The 20068-nt window shown below is 42.5% G+C and overlaps 1 protein-coding gene across 1 annotated transcript in view; it reads right to left on the bottom strand.

Moving 5' to 3' along the window:
• mvb12a (multivesicular body subunit 12A) overlaps window positions 1–20068 on the bottom strand; it is a 30473-nt gene continuing 10405 nt past the window's right edge. The window contains exons 2-10 of the mRNA XM_033050710.1: window positions 17545–17694; window positions 15993–16091; window positions 13939–14035; window positions 11835–11964; window positions 9282–9416; window positions 8882–8988; window positions 6195–6247; window positions 4843–4902; window positions 1–1007 (exon numbers count right to left, since the gene is read on the bottom strand). Of these exons, the coding sequence (XP_032906601.1) occupies window positions 945–1007; window positions 4843–4902; window positions 6195–6247; window positions 8882–8988; window positions 9282–9416; window positions 11835–11964; window positions 13939–14035; window positions 15993–16091; window positions 17545–17640 (840 nt within the window). The 5' untranslated portion in view covers window positions 17641–17694 and the 3' untranslated portion in view covers window positions 1–944. The remainder of the gene's footprint in view (window positions 1008–4842; window positions 4903–6194; window positions 6248–8881; window positions 8989–9281; window positions 9417–11834; window positions 11965–13938; window positions 14036–15992; window positions 16092–17544; window positions 17695–20068) is intronic.

Here is a 20068-nt window from a genome sequence, read left to right on the forward strand (position 1 = left end):
TGCTTATTTTATGCAACTTTAATAATTATTAAAACCTGGTTTTTGTAAACCGCAAAGTTTAAAATGAAACAGATTAAGAAAGTGATTCTCATAGCACAGGTGTATAGGAAAGTGTACAACGTCAGGTAATCTACAGGTTGAACATTCATCTTTAGACATTTGAGTGTATTGTTAATGTAATTTACCCCAACTGGTCTCATGATTGATTCCAACATTAAACCCAAACTGAGGGTTGAATAAACCACAACTACTGATGTACTGACAAACTCAGCGACAATTGCGGGACCCTGGGTTGATTGGGTCTTGTTCGTGAGTTTAGAAGTAAGAGCAGGTAATTGGGTAACCTAGGCCTGCTGTGCACATGTAGAATCAATTCCTTGGACAGGAGATTTTAATGAACAGCATTAAATTAAGCAGGTTGTATAAATTGTTCCTGATTCATTTTAATTACATCAAACTGCTTCACATCCTGCCTTGATACACCAGCCAGCTGGCAATGAAAGCAAAGGCCTCACTATAAATGTTCCAAATGGCACCACACACATCCCCCTCCCCTCCACCTTACATATTGCCTTACTTTGCAATCTTATTCTCCATCTAAGCTACTCAAACTCCCTCACTAACTTTACCTCACTTATTTTACTATTCTAGTTACATATTATGGAGCTAATGCATACCTTCCCACTACATAAATGACCCTACTCAATTATAGAACCTGCAGTAATAACGATGTTTCAGCAGCAATGCGCAGACGTGTTTGCCCTTGCATTCATTTACCAAAAATAAAATTGTGGCTATTGCGGCCATTGTGTGTTCAAGTGAAGGAGTTTAGTTAAATATTGCAGTGATACCCAAACACAATTCAATGGCTTTTATCCGAAGTCATGGGTAAGAATCTGTCGTGAGTGAGAAGGCTGCATCTTGGACTGGCACTGATCCATGCACTAGGAGGCTGTTGGAGGGAGTCTAGCAGCTGCAGTCTTCTCCGTCATGAAACTGTAGTTATACTAAAATGAAAAGAATATGATATATATTAGCGGAAACTTTCATTTGCCTCAAGGTTTACACGTATCTATGTGGGGCAAACACAGCATCTTCCATGGGAAAGAAGGGCTTGTGTTGCAATTTGATGGGAACTGTTCAGATACCACAACTGGCCTTCATCAAGTTTGAAGGGGAATGCATAGAGAAATATCTTGAAACACTGAGTGAAGATAGAATCCAGCTCTAATCAAATAACCCATCTCTGATCGTCATTGTCTCTGAAACAAATGTAGTGCCACCTGAGAACACATAATCCCAGATGTCCCAAAGTCCAGGCAAAAATAGATATCCAACGAATAAATGAAGATTTGTGGTTCGATGAAAGGAAATGGATCCCAAGGCAGAGTTATAGACATAGAGTGATACAGTGTGGAAACAAGCCCTTTGGCCCATCTTGCCCACACTGGCCAACATGTCCCAGCTGCACTAGTGCCATCTAACCACATTTGGTCTATGTCCCTCCAAACCTGTCCTATCCATGTGCCTGTCTAACTGTTCTTAAATGTTGAGATAGTCCCAGCCTCAACTACCTCCTCCGGTAGCTTGTTCCATACATCCACCACCCGTTGTGTGAAAATGTTACCCCTCAGATTCCTATTAAACCTTTTCCTCTTCACCTTAAACCTATGTCCTCTGGTCCTCGATTCACTTACTTTGGGCAAGAGACTGTGTATCTGAGTTTGAGAGAGATTAATGACAAAAAGTGGAGTAACTCAGCAGGTCAGGCAGCTTCTCTGGAGAAAAGGAATAGGTGACGTTTCGGGTTGGAACCCTTCTTAAGACGGAAAGTAGGGAAGGGGGAGTGGAAATTAACTGGAGGCAAGAAAAGACCGGCAACAGATGACCTTAGGAAGGGTGGAGCCCATAATGGCCCAGGTTGGCCAGGGAAGATATGATAAGAAGAGGGATAGAAAGTTGCAATGGAACTGGTAGGACGACTGGAGAGGGGGAAGAGAGGGAATGCAGGAGTTACTTGAAATTAGGGGAATCAATGTTTGTACTGCTGGCTCAAGCTAATTATGAGAAATCAGGCTGGATACCCATGTATTTATGAAGTTTCTAGACACATATTTGAATTGCCCAGGCATACAAGGCTATAGGCCTAGTGCCGGAGCAGAGTTTAGTTTAGAGATACAGCGTGGAAATAGGCCCTTCAGCCCACCGGGTCCGCGCTGACCAGCGATCCTCGCACATTAACGCTATCCTACACCCACTAGGGACAAGTTTTGCATTTACCAAGCCAATCAACCTAGAAACCTGTACGTCTTTGGAGTATGGAGGGAAACGGAAGATCTCGGAGAAAACCCATGCAGGTCACGGGGAGAACATACAAACTCCATACAGACAGCACCTGTAGTCGGGATCAAACCCGGGTCTCCGGCACTACATGCGCTGAAAGGCAGCAACTATATTGCTGCGCCACCGTGACCATGGGATAAATATAATGGGTGCACACTGGACAGCATGGATATAGTGGGACGAATGGCTGGTTTCCATGCTGCACCACGATGAATTTTGATACATAAATGGTTCATAGAATATACAGCACTGAACAGGTTGTTTGGACCATCTGTTGTATGTAAGGTCATAAGTGATAGGAGCAGAATTAGGCCATTCTGCCCATGTCTACTCCACCATTCAATCCTGGCTGATCCTAACCCCATTCTCCTGCCTTCTCCCTATAACCCCTGACACCCGTACTAATCAAGAATTTATCTATCTCTGCCTTAAAAATATCCATTGATATCCTCACTGCTTGCACCCAACCCTCTCTTCATCTATCAGCACTGCCTTTCATTCCTTCCTCCTTCAGCTATATATCTAGCTTCCTCCTTAAATGTATCATCCAAGAGACAGTTATGAAAGGGAACAAAAGAGAAGCTTGTATGCAATACTATGGGGATTCCTTCTGGACGTTTTACAGCTGAGACTGATAATATCTATTTTAAAGAAAAATCCTAGAATTTCTAAACAAGGGGGGGGGGGGGTGCAGTTTTGTCCATCGTGTTTCCGTCAGAGTCACTTATGAGCTTCACAACAGCCCATTCTCCACATCCTTACAAACCTTTCCTCTCCATATCTCCATCTAACAGCGCAACCTGCTTCCAGCTCATCTGCAGGCACTGCTTTCCAGATTACTAACACAAGCGGAATTTTTTTTTTCCAATCATGTCACTTTTAATTTTCTTCCTCTACATTTTATACCTGTGACTTCCAGCTCACGAACCCTCAACCAACTGGAACACCATCCAGTCTCTGATCAGCTCGCTCAGCATTTTATATGCTTTTATCAGATCTCTCCTCTGATACAATATCTTTATTTATCCCAGGAGGGAAATTGGTCTGTCAACAGTCGTAAAACACAAGATACATGAAATTAAAGTGACAAGTGGAAAGGATTGGGGATATGCAAAGATTTGGGGGGGGGGGGGTCAGTCTACCCTATGACAGAAGGGGGAGGAGTTGTACACTTTGATAGCCACAGGGAAGAAGGATCTCCTGTGGCGTTCTGTGTTGCATCTTGGTGGAACCAGTCTGTTGCTGAAGATGCTCCTCAGGTTGACCAGTGTGTCATGGAGGGGGTGAGCTGTATTGTCCAGGATGCTCCGCAGTTTGAGGAGCATCCTCCCCTCCAAGACCAACCTCCCGTGAATCCAACTCCAACCCCCAGGACGGAGCCAGCCTTCCTGATGAGTTTGAAGAAGACAATCCCAGTCTCATGACTTATCCATATAAATATAGTCCCTCTTCTCGATAACCAATATTTTCTGGAACCTTACTAATGCCTTCACATCATTCCTTAAATGTAATGACTAGAATTGAACGATACTCCAGCCGAGACTGGACAAATGTTTATTAAGCCTCAGCATGGCTTCCCTGCTTTTATTTTCTATGCTACTATTAATAAAGCCTAGCACTGTGTTTGCCTTATTAACAATTTTCTCAACCTGCCCAGCCATTGTATTATTGTACCCGTAACCTCAGGCCCTTCTGCTCCTGCACTCCTTTTAGAATAGTAACCGTTATTCCATTTGCTTCCCCTCGTTGTTGCTACTAAGAATTTTACTTCAAATACAAATTTAGAAATTGTGGCTTTCTACAAGTCTACATCTTCAACACGGATCCTAAAAAACAATGGCCACATCACCAACTTCTGTGGAATCTTTTAGCAATCTGTAAAACAATTGATCATGACCCTCTGCGGCAATCTGGAGAAGGTTTCTCCCGTGGTGTTATATGTTACTGAGTTGTGTATTCCAACTTTTGAACTCAGCAACTTTGAAGGAGAAACTAAAATGTTTCCAAGTCAGGATGGAGTCTGACTCAGCAGTGGGAAAAGTCATGCATTTCTGAGGCACTGTTTGAGTAGCCTACATCATGTATTTTGTAAATGATACATATTCTAGCCCATGTGGCACCAATGGATGCAGTGAATGATCCAAATGGAGAATGGCACACCATTCAAGGCTGCCCCATCTTGGATTGTGTTGAGTTTCAAGTGTTGTTGCACATGGACTAAAGGGCAGGCAATCAGTTCACCAATGTATTTTGCCAAGTGGGTTTATTTGTACAAATAGAAAGAATGTGAAGACGAGGTGAAAATAATTTAAAGTTACAACTCAACACTTGAAAGTCAAGGTACCAAAATGGAGCTGGAGGTTCAGTTTTAATCAACACTTATTCAAGACGGTCAAAAAGAAAATGTAACATGCCAAACAACATGCAAATGGTTATGTTGTTTAAGTGAACGCCACAAAGTATTATCAAATGACACGTGCACCACTTTGTCAAACTTACCTCGTTTTCTATTTCAGCACGGCTTTTAATTTGGACGTTTGTAACATTAACGTTGGGTACCTGCAGGAAGATATGAAATGTGAGCTGCAGCATTATCCCATTGCATGATCGCTGCACTAGAACTGAATATGCTGATATTCTCCAACTTTATCCATTAGTCCAATATGACATCTGTTTATCTTGCTATGGTCAGGTTTATCAACGTACTAATGAGTGCTTAAAATAAATCTTACCTCAACAATAGAGGCCATGGATAATGGCGGTTAACATATTGGAGAGAATATAAGCAGTGGTCAGTAGCAGATAAAGGTCTCTTCACACTTTATAACAAATTGGCAGGTGTATTTGGTAAAGTGATAGAGGAGTGGACGTGGTCATCAGCAGGCTATGGTGGCCGGGAACCTTTTGACAGTTATCAACAGCAGTTGATGGGGATAGACACAGAATGCTGGAGTAACTCGGCGGGACAGGCAGCATCTCTGGGGAGAAGGAATGGGCGGCGTTTCGGGTCGAGACCCTTCTTCAGACTGAGAGTCAGGGGAGAGGGAAACTACAGATATGGAAAGGTAAGGTGTGAATATGACAGATCAAAGCAGACGACAATCAAGGAAACGTAGGATGCTTCATTGTTGGCTGTGGGGAAGGTGACAACGAGGCATACAAACAGTAAAATTAATCAAGAGGACAGTGAAACTAGTCGGAGAACTAGGGTTCGGGAAGGACGGAGAGGGAGGGAAAGCAAGGGTTACTTGAAGTTAGAGGAAACCCTTATTCATACCACTGGGTTGTAAGCTGCCCAAGCGAAATATGTTGGTGGGGTTTGGGTCAGTTAGTTATTTCTAGATGGTAGTAATGATGGTAGATGGTCAGTTGCAGGGGAATATATACTATGGTCAGTGCAGGCAGGGATATGCAATCAGTGGGCATCCTTTGCAATGGAAATATCACACTGTGATAGTGTTAAATAGATGGTGGTGGGGATGGCATCCATGAAAGACAAATAATGGAAGGTATCCTTGGACATGTAAACAGATCCTTAGTAGCATACGACGGGTTGCATCTCCGCAGAAAATGGTCAGCATTAGGAACTGATTCACTCAGTAACTTGGACTAGGCAGACCTCTTTCACCACGCCACAATCCTTCAACTACAGAATACAAGGTATATCTTTGGGTTTTTTAATGTTATGAAGAAACATTAAAATAGCCAATTACCCACTAATTTCCGAGCCTGCAAGCATAGAAAGGCAGATTTTCAGATGATAATAGCATGCACAGAAGGTTGGCTGAAAGAGAAATCTTTAGAGGAATGCACATTTTGAAATCACTATAAGTGCAACAGGCTGAACTTACATTCATCGTATTTTCAAATCTGGGGTGTAAAGCAAAAGGAACACCATCCATTGCTGTAACAAAAAAGAATTGCAGTAAGTTAAAAACACTTTGTATTCCCAGCAATACAACCTTTTCAAAACTGCACCCTATATCGGTGGTAACAAACTGGTTTTCTGATCTCCAATCTGTAAAACAACCTTCCATTCCCACCCCCTCTCTTTTCACAAAGCATATCACTGCCTGCCATTAATCCAATTTTGTATCCAACCTTGGACATGTTCACCCTCAACTGCTCACCCTTGGGGTGGGAGACTGCAACCTTCACGTGGTCTGCCCTGTTTTGACGAATGCAATCAACCTGGCGTGCACAATCAAATAGAACAAGTTGTCCCACAACTTTAGGCTGTGCACGCCACATGCAAGAAGAAGAAGAAGAACTGCTCACCTTGGTTCCATTGAAATACATATTTGGGCTTGATTTATCCAAACCACTTGCAATTGGCGTCGACACCTTTGAACATGATTCCTGGTCCAAATTGCTAATCACTGACATCTACTTTAAAAAATTCATGTGGGTTGAGGATTGAACTTGGCTATTGCAAGGGACTTCAGTCAAGTAACTTTCCTGAACCTGCATGTGAAAATTAACTATTGGCCAGCGAGCAGGTCATTAGTTTGGCAGCCAAAGATCTGGAACAACCGCTCCCATGAGGGAAGGGAAGAGAATGAAGACGAGTGGAGTTAATAAAAAAAGTAATAACTTTGGAAAATATATCATATTTGTGACAAAGGGTTGTGCTTCTCAATCTTTACCAGAACAAAATCATATTCCATAACTCTTCTGGCACTGGCAACCATTCAAAATTTAGAACTGAGATAAGAAATTAATTTAGGTTTATATTTGGAATTCTATCCCTCACCAATATGTTGGGTCACTGAAATAGATCTTGAATAGTTAGGAAAGAACTGCAGATTTAAATCAAAGATAGACACAAAATGCCCTGGAGTAACTCAGCGGGACAGGCTGCATCTCTGGAGAGGACGAATGGGTGACGTTTCGGATCGAGACCCTTCTTCAGAATGATGTCAGGGGAGTGGGCGGTACAGAGATAAAATGTAGTCGGAGACAGTAGGACTGGTCAGAGAACTGGGAAGGGGGAGGGTTGGAGAGAGAGAGAGAGAAAGCAAGGGCTACTTGAAGTTAGAGAAGTCAATATTCATACCGCTGGGGTGTAAGCTACCCAAGTGAAATATGAGGTGCTTGAATAGTTAAGTCAGTAAGATAGAATTGGGCAGTAAAATTAACTTGAGGCACAGATTTCAGGACCGGATCCAGAGACCATAACGCCAACTCATACTTCTATTTATGTTGTTATTTGCAAAATAAATAATTCAATCCACAATTTAGGAATGGCCACCGTTCAATGTTGGGAAGTAAAGAATTGCTATGTGGATAAAAATAGAATTAAAGTTATTTTCCCGTTTGTGGTAGGTAAGCATAGAGAGCCGACAAGTATGACCCCAATTTTGTCAACACTGGTGACGCAATGTATGTTTTACTCAGTCGATTTACTCCTCAATTTCCAAAGTAGTTGTCTGTGAAGGAGCGGTTTACAAAATGAATTTAAATTCGGAGATTTTTACTGCCATGTTGGATTTGAATGCAGACCCTGGGAGTGCAGGGCAACCGATAAGCTAGGTAAATAAGAAAAAGCTATCTCCATGTACATTTTTTAAAAAAGTAAGAATTTGGACCCAACATGTTATATTATTGCTAAGTGCAGTCGAGTAGAATTTTAATGTCCCCAAAACAAGTTTCTTTTTGAAGTTGGATCAAAATACGATCCAAGAATGAGCAGTACTGAAGCTAATTGTTTATAAAGGCAGTCTCATAGAAACATAGAAAATAGGTGCAAGAGTAGGCCATTCGGCCTTTCGAGCCTGCACCGCCATTCAATATCTCGTGCCTGCCTTCTCTCCATACCCCCTGATCCCTTTAGCTACAAGGGCCACATCTAACTACCTCTTAAATATAGCCAATGAACTGGCCTCAACTACCTTCTGTGGCAGGGAGTTCCAGAGATTCACCGCTCTCTGTGTGAAAAATGTTTTTCTCATCTCGGTCCTAAAGGATTTCCCCTTTATCCTTAAACTGTGACCCCTTGTCCTGGACTTCCCCAACATCGGGAACAATCTTCCTGCATCTAGCCTGTCCAACCCCTTAAGAATTTTGTAAGTTTCTATAAGATCCCCCCTCAATCTTCTAAATTCTAGCGAGTACAAGCCGAGTCTATCCAGTCTTTCTTCATATGAAAGTCCTGACATCCCAGGAATCAGTCTGGTGAACCTTCTCTGCACTCCCTCTATGGCAATAATGTCTTTCCTCAGATTAGGAGACCAAAACTGTACGCAATACTCCAGGTGTGGTCTCACCAAGACCCTGTACATCACCACGACCCTGTACATCACCACATAATATTAGCGTATTTACATCAACGAAGAACTGCATGTTAATTTGCTGCTGTTACGTGCAATGGGTCCAACTAGCTCTTGGATTTGGGACAACTATTGCCAACAGCTTGATTTTACACCAAAATAATCATTGACAGGCTCACATTTCTCTCTCCCTTTATGATTATGTCAGTGACTTTCTCTCATTTGAGAAACACAAGCATGTGGAAAATAGCATGTTTGTCCACCCTTACCTGAGATTCCATAAATATTCTCCGAGCTGTACACAGTATCTTTGGCCTCCAAGGTTGATCGCCTCTTGCTTAGACAAATGGGAAGTGCATCATCTTCTTGACTTTTGCTGCAACAAGTTAAAAAGCTTTCAAATGCCTAGACTGGATATTTTCATTGCTCAGTGGAGATAGTCATCTCAGCTTAGTCCTGTGCCAACTGCACTGCTGGGCTTAAATCTGTCTAATTGCAGGATAAACTATAATTACATAAAAACTAAATAATGCAAAAAAAAGGGGGGATTTTTTCTTTTTAAACAGTCTGAGAGATTAGAAAAAACCATTGTTCCAATTTTAACTTCTGTCAATTGGGATAGTAGTTTAAAGATAAACAGTAGCTACATTCTCTGTGAAATGCACATACCTTTGAAAAGACTTTGTATTCTCATTCTCTAGTGGTAGGCTTTGCATATCTTTACTCATGCTTCTGGACTTGGGCAGTGGTTTTGGTTTGGCGATTCTTCCTTTTCTACACCAAATGACAAAACCACTAAGCTCTCTGTAAAATAAAAACAACACCAGCTAAAACATCGAGACGCAAACGCACGCATAGAAATTCTTGCCACGTACAAGTAAACACACAAAAGAGGCAAAATATACAGACACCAATATACAGATTTTAAGAATGCAGATAAGATGTATCAAATCATGAGATTTTTACATGAGATTGGGTAGATGCACAGATTCTCGCCCAGAGTAGGTGAATCGAGGACCAGAGGACATGGGTTTAAGGTAAAGGGAAAAGATTTAATAGGAATCCAAGGGATATCTCTTTCCACAAAAAGGATGGTGGGTGTATGGAACAAGCTGCCAGAGGACGTAGTTGAGGCTGGGACTATCCCAACGTTTAGAAAACAGTTAGACAGATGTATGGATAGGGCAGGCTTGGAGGGATATGGACCAAACGCAAGCAGGTGAGACTAGTGAAGCTGGAACATGATGGCCGGTGTGGGCTAGTTGGGCTGAAGGGCCTGTTTCCACGTTGTAATATTCTATGGATACCCAATAAAGGCAGAGACATGTACATGATAAATGCACAATGAGATAAAAGATGATATAAAAATTACACAAAATGGTGGAGTAACTCAGCGGGACATGCAGTATCTCTGGAGAGTAGGAATAGGTGCCGTTTTGAGTCGAGACCCTTCTTCAGACTGATGTCAAGGGAGGGGGTGGGACAGAGATAGAATGCAGTCGGGCACAGTAAGACTGGTGGGAAAACTGGGAAGGGGGAGGGGATGGAGAGAAAGGGAAAGCAAGGGCTATTTGAAATTAGAGAAGTCAATGTTCATACCGCTGGTGTAAGCTACCCAAGTGAAATATGAGGTGCTGTTCCTCCAATTTGCACTGGGCCTCACTCTGATAATGGAGGAGGCCCAGGACAGAAAATGTCAGATTGGGAATGGGAGGGGGAGTTAGAGTGCTGCGCAACCGGGATATCAGGTTGGTTAATGCGAACAGATTTTATTTTCGGACCCTAAACTCGTTGAGGTGTGGGCAGAGGGGAACATAGGTGAGGCCTCTGCTGAGGACATAAAAATGACATACAATGTAAGAATGGGTCGACTGGGCTTGTATTCATTGGAATTTAGAAGGATGAGAGGATATCTTAAAGAAACATATACAATTGGACAGGTTAGATGCAGGAAAAATTTTCACAATGTTGGGGGAGTCCAGAACCAGGGGTCACGCAGTTTAAGAATAAGGGGTAGGCCATTTAGGACTGAGATGAGAAAAAACGTCTTCACCCAGCGAGTTGTGAATCTGTGGAATTCTCTGCCACAGAAGGCAGTGGAGGCCAATTCACTGGATGTTTTCAAGAGAGTTAGATTCAGCTCTTAGGGCTAAAGGAATCAAGGGATATGGGGAAAAAGCGGGAACGGGGTACTGATTTTAGAAGATCAGCCATGATCATATTGAATGGCGGTGCTGGCTCGAAGGGCTGAATGACATACTCCTGCACATTTTTCTATATAAAAATGAAGATCTCTTTAAAACAAGTAGTGCAACTAATCCTGGGACTGTGGCAGTCAATAATTAACAGTTAGATCATTCACTGGAGTTAGGTATCAAACTGAAAGTATTTGTTTAAATATACTTCCTGGTGAGGAATACAAATCAGATAAATAATGCAGTTAAAAAAAAATTCACACAAGGTTCACATTTAAAGGAAAATGCATTCAGCTGTAGCTCTACTCAATGAAACTGAAAAGACATATATATTATTCCAGCTTTCAGATTTTCAATTAGCCCTAAAGATAATAAGTACGGAGATAATAAATACAGCGCAATTGTACTCTATATAATGGTATGAAAATCTACTTCAATTAGAAACATAGAACATAGGTGCAGGAGGAGGCCATTCGGCCCTTAGAGCCAGCACCGCCATTCATTGTGATCATGGCTGATCGCCCCCAATCAATAACCCGTGCCTGCCTTCTCCCCATATCCCTCGATTCCACTAGCCAGTAGAGCACTATCTAACTCTCTTAAATCCATCCAGTGATTTGGCCTCCACTGCCCTCTGTGGCAGGGAATTCCACAAATTCACAACTCTCTGGGTGAAAAAGTTTTTTCTCACCTCAGTCTTAAATGGTCTCCCCTTTATTCTAAGACTGTGGCCCCTAGTTCTGGACTCGCCCAACATTGGGAACATTTTTCCTGCATCTAGCTTGTCCAGTCCTTTTATAAGTATCTATAAGATTCCCCCTCACCCTTCTAAACTCCAGTGAATTTCAATCTTTCCTCATATGACAGTCCTGCCACCCCAGGGATCAATCTCGTGAACCTACGCTGCACTGCCTCAATCACAAGGATGTCCTTCCTCAAATTAGGTGCCAATATTACACTTGATGGGTAACATCTTTTATTTCTTGTAATTGTGCACTCGGGCAAAAATTCTGAGGACATTACTTACCCAATGCATGTGTATGAAGGCACAATCTGCTTGCTTTTCCCTGTCAGCTTGAGATCAAAAATAGCCGTGTCAGCCTCTTTAAATGGGATTCTCTTAATGCATAGACGTTTCTTTTTAGACACCGTAACCTCTGGGGAAAAAAGGAGAGAACAGTTACTAAAACACTGGGAGGTGAGAATGCTGGGGGGGGGGGGAGGTGAGGGATTTTTAAAAAGTGGAAATGTGGAGAATATGCAGGTATGTGGCTGCCCATCCAAATACTGTACCACTGGTGACTTAAACTAGAAACCTACTCCGCTAGATTCCAGGCACCCAGTCATAATCCAATCATTGCAGACAGTGTACTGTATACTAAGCAGCAGTAGAAATGATCGTCTCAAGAGATTGCATGGCTTCTGACTGCACTTTTCCTTGACGTTCTTCACCTTTGAGTATTGGGGAAGGGAGAAGCAAGTCAATGGATCTCCCAAGTGGTTTGATTTTGCATTTGGTGAATTTGAAAAAAAAGTATGTGTATTTGATTTATATAAAAGCAACAAGGAGTACATGGGTGTCCCTTGATGAATTGAATCTCTTCCAAGGCCTTGGATGTGCCTGGGTGAACCAAAGACAAGTGTCCATGATTTCTCTGTGACTAGTACCAATGAGCAGACATTTTCTGGCAAAACAGAATCAATGGGCTAACCTAATTTTAGTTGTGAGCAGTGCTGGATTTAGATGAAGAGAGGCCCTAGGCTGTTCCACTTGTGAGGCTCCTCCCCATCCCCCACGACTAGAGGAAGATGGAAGAGTCCACCAGATTGACACCGATTTGCAGCCGACCGTGGCCAATGAGATAAGGAGCTGGAAAGCGGCACTTTTTATTTATTTATTTATTGCCAGTGCTAGTGTCGAGTTATCGGCTTAAAACACTATTATTCTGAAATGGAGGGCAAGGAAAATCACTGAAGGGTTGTTTAGAGACTACAGTGCATTGTGACAGCATATGTAAGAAAGGCCTATGGCAGTGTCAAAAATATTCTACACTTGGCTGGAGGCCCCCTAGATTTCGAGGCCCTAGGCTTCAGCCTACGAAGCCTAATGGTAAATCCGGCTCTGGTTGTGAGGTTGTTCTTTGATTTGTGTAAAAAATGGCTACTGGCTATTGTGACAAATGGTGGTAATTGTGGAAAATGTCACACTTGTTTAGGGAAGATGGAACTGAAGATCAAATTATTATCATGTATTTAAGCACTGAGGTAGGATAGATAGATAATTAGATATTCACTATATATCATCTTTGGAACTGAGAGCAACCGTGTCAGTGCCAACGATACAGCCCACTAGTACTGACAATCCAGCTCATGAACACTAAACCAGAGACTTACTGATTCCTGAATCTGCGTCAGCTAGTTTGATCCATTTGCCTCATCAAATCTTAATTAAAATAATCTGATCATTTGACATTTCTTGTCATTGTATTTGAGAGCAGCACAAGGTTGCCAAGATAGTCCAGAGATAAAGGATCAAGAATCGTGGCACACAAGGAACATGGAGATGGAAGCATCAAGGTAAAATAACTGAGTGACACACTGAGACATATATAGTTTAAACACTTCCATTACACAGAGCACTCTTCAAGACAATATATGGGACACCAAACAATCTTAGTTTAAAAAAAAAAAATTATAATCGCAAAACCACACAGATGTTTAACATAAGGGAACATACGCACATTATTTATTTGGACTTTCATGAAGCATTTAATAAAGTCACTGATGCTTAGAGCTGAAGGCAATTTATTAAATTGTTAAGAAATTAGTTGAGCAGCAGGACGTGGATTCGCAGAATGAGTCAGGTCCATATGTAAGTTCATACAGACAAGCTTTTTCAATTTTTATTATTAAAGAATTTTATGAGATGTGCTCAGCTTTTAATATCCATCATCCCAGGTACTTGGAAAGTCTGCACTGCAGACGTCTTGTCCACCAACAGATTTAAGTGCAAGGCACAATATGTTAAAATAACCAGCGGCGTCAAGCATTTCATTCTGTTATTTTATAGTATGAGATTTCTGACAGTTCTGCACTATAACAGCCTTAAGACTGCTGCCAAAAATACTCACTTGAATCTACGAATTCGTCAACAAATGAATATCCTGAACGTAAAGGGCTTTTATCGGGAAGCAGTAGGATATCTGCCACAACATCCCCATGAGGATTCTGACAAGAAAGCAGACCATCAAATGATTATTTTCTCCTAAAGACCTGCACAAACACCATTTCAAAATCTGGTGACTTATCAGCACCCCAAGCACCTCAAGTTTCATTTAGATCTCAACATCGCCCACTGGAACTGATAGAGTTCAGCTCAGTAGAATCAAACAGACCATTGAGACTTCATCGATTTTAACTGAAATCATCACATTCATACACGAAAATTGCTAATGCATGTCAGTCTTCCAGTACATTAAATGCACCATTTGGATGTCTTGTCTTGCAACGACCCTGCACAAAACTAGAGATCTGATGCACTTAGAGTTGGCACTGGAAGTATATAGTAAGCCGTCTTCTGTACAGGACAATAATGAGGATGATTTGGTAGCGCAGCGGTAGAGTTGCTGCCTTGCAGCACCAGAGACTTGGCTTCGATCCTGACTACGGGTGCTGTCTGTACGGAGTTTGTACGTTCTCCATGTGACCTGCGTGGGTTTGCTCCTGGAAGCTCCGGTTTCTTCCCACACTGCAAAGATGTACAGGTCTGTAGGTTAAATGGCTTGGTATAAATGTAAATTGTCCTTAGTGTGTGTGTAGGATAGTGTTAAGGGCCTGTCCCACTTGGGCGTTATTTGCGCGACATCATTTACCCGTCACAACGCATGGTGCGTGGTGAGACGTGGTGGCGTAGGCAGTGACGCGCGGTTGCACGCGGCGCCCCAGGATTTTGGGATTCAAAAAATCTTCGTGCGCCACCTGCGTGACGCGCAAATGACGCCCTAGTGGGACAGGCCCTTTAGTGCGTGGAGATCGCTGGTCAGCACAGACTTGATGGGCAAAGGGCCTGTGTCCGTACTGTAAATGCAAATTAAATGAAATAACCAAACCATCACATTGGATGCCTAGGATCAAGCCTAACCCACACACAAAATGTTAGATGACAACAACACAACCATAAAGCCAGGCCTAGCAGGTGACTGCTTATATTCAAAAGCCCTCTGATTAATAAATTCAGAAACTTCAAAACACTAGTTTTAATTTTAAACATAAAATATTTATTGTGTGATGCATTTAATCAGTCGTTTTAATTTCCCTTTCCTACACATCTCTTGTCAATGAGCCCCAGAAGCTGTGCTGCTGTCTAAGTTGTCTCTGTGAACATACCCATTGTATAATGCTTCACCAATTCTTTGATTTAACCAATGTGAATCTGACTGTTGAATCTCAGCAGGTACATGCTCTGCTGTTGGAGCCCATATAGAGTTCAGCGGAAGAATAAACTAACAGATATTACGCATTCCAAATTTGTTCGCAAGTTCGAAACTTCCACAGAAAGCAAATACAATTGGGATGGGAGGTGGGAGCTGGATCTTGATCATTCTAACAGTCAAACAAGATAACTGCTAGCAATTTGGAGTGGATCAACTGAAATTTACTAGAAAGGTCTAGACCCTTGATTCACAGTTGTTATGCAGTCACTAGTCCCACAACATAAGAAAATAAGGCTGCAATCAAAGAGAATACTCATTTAATTTTAGTTGAGTTTACAGGTACCGCACGGAAACAGGCCCTTCAGCCCATTGAGTCCTTGCCGACCAGAGATCCCCGCACACTAACACTATCCTAACAACAGGGACAATTTATAATTTTACCAAGCCAATTAGTCTACAAACCTGTACGTCTTTAGAGTGTGGGACGAAACCAGAGCTCCCAGAGAAAACCCACGCAAGTCACGGGTAGAACGTGCAAACTCCATACTGACAGTAGCCGCAGTCAGGATTGAACCCGGGTCTCTAAGGCAGCAATTCTACTGCTGTGCAGCCGTGCCATTCTGTGAAGATTCCTTGTGCCCAAAACAAATTTAAATTGAACATAACATCATATACACGGGCGCCATCTGCGGGGGGGGGGGGGGGGGGGGGAGGAAGGTTAAGTGGGAGCAGAGAGTAAAATGACAACCTACCTCTTTAATCAGCAAGGAGCTGACACACAGGTAACAGCCCGATTTCTGACCAAAGCCTTTGGCAAAGTTTGCAGAAGATCCATCTGTAGTCGTAGTGATCTAGAAAGTAATACAAATTAAAGGATTAAATGTCAAATAATTCTCAATTTATTTATGATCTTGTTTATGCTAACCAGTATTTCACTCTCTCACATCAAGGATGAAGCCAAAGCTGACCTTTGTAAAGATAGAAGCAACCTATTTAGTGGGAAGCTGATTCACAACTTCCACTTTTGCATAGGTTACCTTCTTTCTCGACAGTTTCCTCAGTTCTGGAGGCATACAGCATGGAATAGGCCCTTCTGCCCAACTTGCCCATGCTGACCAAGATGCCTTATCTACTCCTGCCCGCATTTGGCCTATATTCTTCTAAACCTTTCCCATCCATGCATCTGTCCAAATACACCATGTACTTATCCTCAAAATTGAGTGATCATCTTGATCATTACCCCATCCACTGACTTAAATAGCGATTCCCCCACTGCTGCATCTTCACTGGGTATCATCCAAAGAATGAGCTGAAAAAATCTGACCAGCCGCAGGATACCTTGTAACTTTGTCAGAGCCCTTTATGTGGTGACTATTTACATACCTTGGGTCTGCAAACAAAGAATTTCACTGTGACTTGTCATATGTGACAATAAAGCATTCAATCATTCATTCATTCAAATCACCAAGGCTTTTCTTAAGGCAGCTTCCAAATCTATCGCCACATAGAAGACCAAGGCAGCAGGTGCTTAGGAATACTGACTTTGATGTGACGTCACTATTCCTTCTTGGAAATCTCTACTTAACAACTCCGTTGCGATGCCTTCACCACATGGGCTGCAGTATGTCCAGAGGATCCACCATCAACACTTTATCAAGAGCAGGGGTGGCACAGTGGCGCAGCGGTAGAGTTGCGGCTTTTTAGTTATAGAGACCCGGGTCGATCCTGGCTACGGGTGCTGTTTGTACGTTCTCCCTGTGACCGCGTGGTGTTTTCCCCGGGTACTCCGGTTTCCTCCCGCACTCTAAAGACGCGCAGTTTTGTAGGTTTAAGAAGGAACTGCAGATGCTGGAAAATCGAAGGTAGACAAAAATGCTGGAGAAACTCGGCGGGTGCGGCAGCATCTATGGAGCGAAGAAATAGGCAATGTTTCGCGCCGAAACGTTGCCTATTTCCTTCGCTCCATGGATGCTGCTGCACCCGCTGAGTTTCTCCAGCAGGTTTGTAGGTTAATTGGCTTCTACAATTTTCCCCTGGGGTGTAGGATAGAACTGGTGCAAGGGTGATCACTGGTGGGAGTGGACGCGTTGGGCCGAAACGCCCGTTTCAACACTGTATCTCTAAACTAAACAATCTGGCATTAGCAGAAAAAACACACAAAAAAAAAAAAAAAATCTTGCTCATATGGTCATATAATAATGAAAAAAAGTTAATTTCCTAACTTATCCCACTCTTCTCAAAGGCTAATACACAAAGCACCGGGAGAACTATGAACCCAGGATTACTGTCAAGAGGCCGACGTACCAGTTGATATTCCTTTGGACAGGTGTTCGGGTTCGAGGTCCATCCTACACCAGTTAGAGGATAGTAGTTTAATTCATTCATCTCAGGTGCAGCCATCTGGTATCGGGTGCAAGCTAAATCCTCTTCGCCAACCACTTCATCAAATCAGTCCTTTAGGATCAAACAAAAGCAAATGCAAAGAGAGATTGGTATAAACAATGTTTTCTGGAACACTTAAGAACAAACTTTTGAAGCAAAGTACATAAGAAACAAAAAAGGAAATATGGTAAAACTTCATTCATCTACTATCCACGATCCAACAATGTTGAAAACCCCAGATAGACACAAAATACTGGAGTAAATCAGCGAGTCAGGCAGCATCTCTGGAGAAAAGGAATAGGTGACGTTTCAGGCCGAGACCCTCCTTCAGACTGAGAGTCAGGGGAAATGGAAATGAGAGATATAGATGGTGATTTAGAGAGATATGGGACAAATGTATTAAAGATATGCAAAAAAGTTACGATGATCAAGGTACGATGGAGCCCACAATGGTCCATTGCTGGCTTGGGGTAGGTGATAACGAGTTATACAGATAACAAAATTCAATAGGACGACAGCGCAACCCATACGACAACTAACGTGGAAGAGGGAAGGAAAGAGAGGGGATGCAAGGGTTACTTGAAGTTTAAGAAATCAATAAAGAAATCAATAAAGAAGTCTATATTTTTATAGCAATTTATTACATCATCAGTTTATCTCTTGCATTACTGCCATTACACAAGCGAATCCAGCAGTCAATCTGCAGAGCCCGATCAATAAAACAAGAAAAAACAAGATCAATGCCCACAGAATATTATAAACTCAACATCAATCACCCACAAGTCTGTGCCAGCTTTCGCAAAGAGCAGTCAAAATGTAGCAACAAAAAAACTGCAGATGATGGTTTACAAAAAAGACACAAAATGCGAGAGTAACTCAGCGGGTCAGGCAGCATCCATGGATAACATGGACTGTGATGTCACCTGTCCATGTTCACCAGGGATACTGCCTGACCCGCCAAGTTACTCCAGCACTTTGTGCCTTTTTTCTCCCTCAAAGAGTAATTCAGTTGAAGACAATCTATTATTTCCCTCTCCTTAAGATCCTTTGCAATTTATATATGTAGGCTTTTACCAAAACTTTATCCACCTCACTAGTGGGCAGTTCGTCCCAAACCGTAAACACTTTTTTTTCCATGTTGCCTCCAATTCTAGATAATTGTACCTGTATCCAGGTTTTATTTAGTGGTGGTGTTAAAAGAGACTGCGTAGGAGAAGCAAAGAAAACGATTAAATGGTCTGTGTGGAAAAATTAAGCCACAGTGACATATTTCAATGCTGTAACACTCTTATTCTATGAAATCGTAAGGCAGCAGGAAAACAAAAGCTGTGATTGTAATCCCAGTAGGTTAGTATTTGACACCACAGTGAGAGGATTTAGATTTTCTTCATTTATCAGAGGACCCATCGTCTTGAGTGGTTGTCATTGCGATGGGAAGATGGGTTGTTATCTGTAGAGACAAGTTAAATGATGACAATTCCTCCCTGGAGGCACAAGAGACCGCAGATGCTGGAATATGTAGCAAAAAAAAGAGGGCAGCTGGCAGCTCTCAGCAGATCAGACAAGATCTATGAAGAGAAATGGACAGTTGATGTTTTGTGTCAAGACCCTTCAACTAAACTGAAATAGAGAGCCTGAAGAAGGGTCTCGACCCAAAACGTCACCTATTCATTTTCTTCAGAGATGCTGCCTGATCTGCTGAGTTACACCAGCTTTATGTGTCTATCTAGAGGGGAAGTAGCCAGTATAAAGAGGTGGGTGGAGAAGTGGAGGGAGGGGGGAAATTAGCTAGCAGGTAATAGGCAGAAAGACATAAAATGCTGAAGTAATTTAGTGCGTCAGGCAAGGGTTACTGCACATTTTGTGTCTTTCCTTGCTAAATCAGCGTTTCAGTTCCTTGTTTCTATAGTTAAAGTTTAATAAGGGTGGGGTGGGTTGATTGGTAGATAACAGCCCGGTGGGGCAGGGAAGGGTGGAGGTAGCAATAGGGCCAAGGTTGACAGAGGATGGAAGTGTATAGGTACTAGATATCCAGGGTAGATCTGCCAGGATTACACCTCCTTTGAGCAGGACACCATCCCTTTCAGTTTTTCCATCCCCACTAGATCTCTCGAGATGAGGCTTTCTGCAGCAGGACATTTGAAATGTGTTCCTTTTCCAGGAAACACAGCTTCCCTCCCACTGTGTTTCACTAAGCCCTCACCACCATCTCTTATATACGTCACACTTACACTCTTACCTCACCTCGCCCCAAACAGAACAGGGCTAGAGTGTCCTTAGTTCTTGATGGTAACCCCATCAGCCTCAGTATCCAGCACTTCATTCTTCAACAATTCCACCAGCTACAACATGATCCCACCATCACTCACATCTTTCCCACCCCATCCTTTTCTGCTTTCAGCAGGGACCAGTCTCCCTGTGACTCCCCGGTTCCCCAAGCACTTTA

Source organism: Amblyraja radiata, chromosome 35 (genome assembly GCF_010909765.2).
Source record: "Amblyraja radiata isolate CabotCenter1 chromosome 35, sAmbRad1.1.pri, whole genome shotgun sequence".
Lineage (NCBI taxonomy): Eukaryota > Metazoa > Chordata > Chondrichthyes > Rajiformes > Rajidae > Amblyraja > Amblyraja radiata.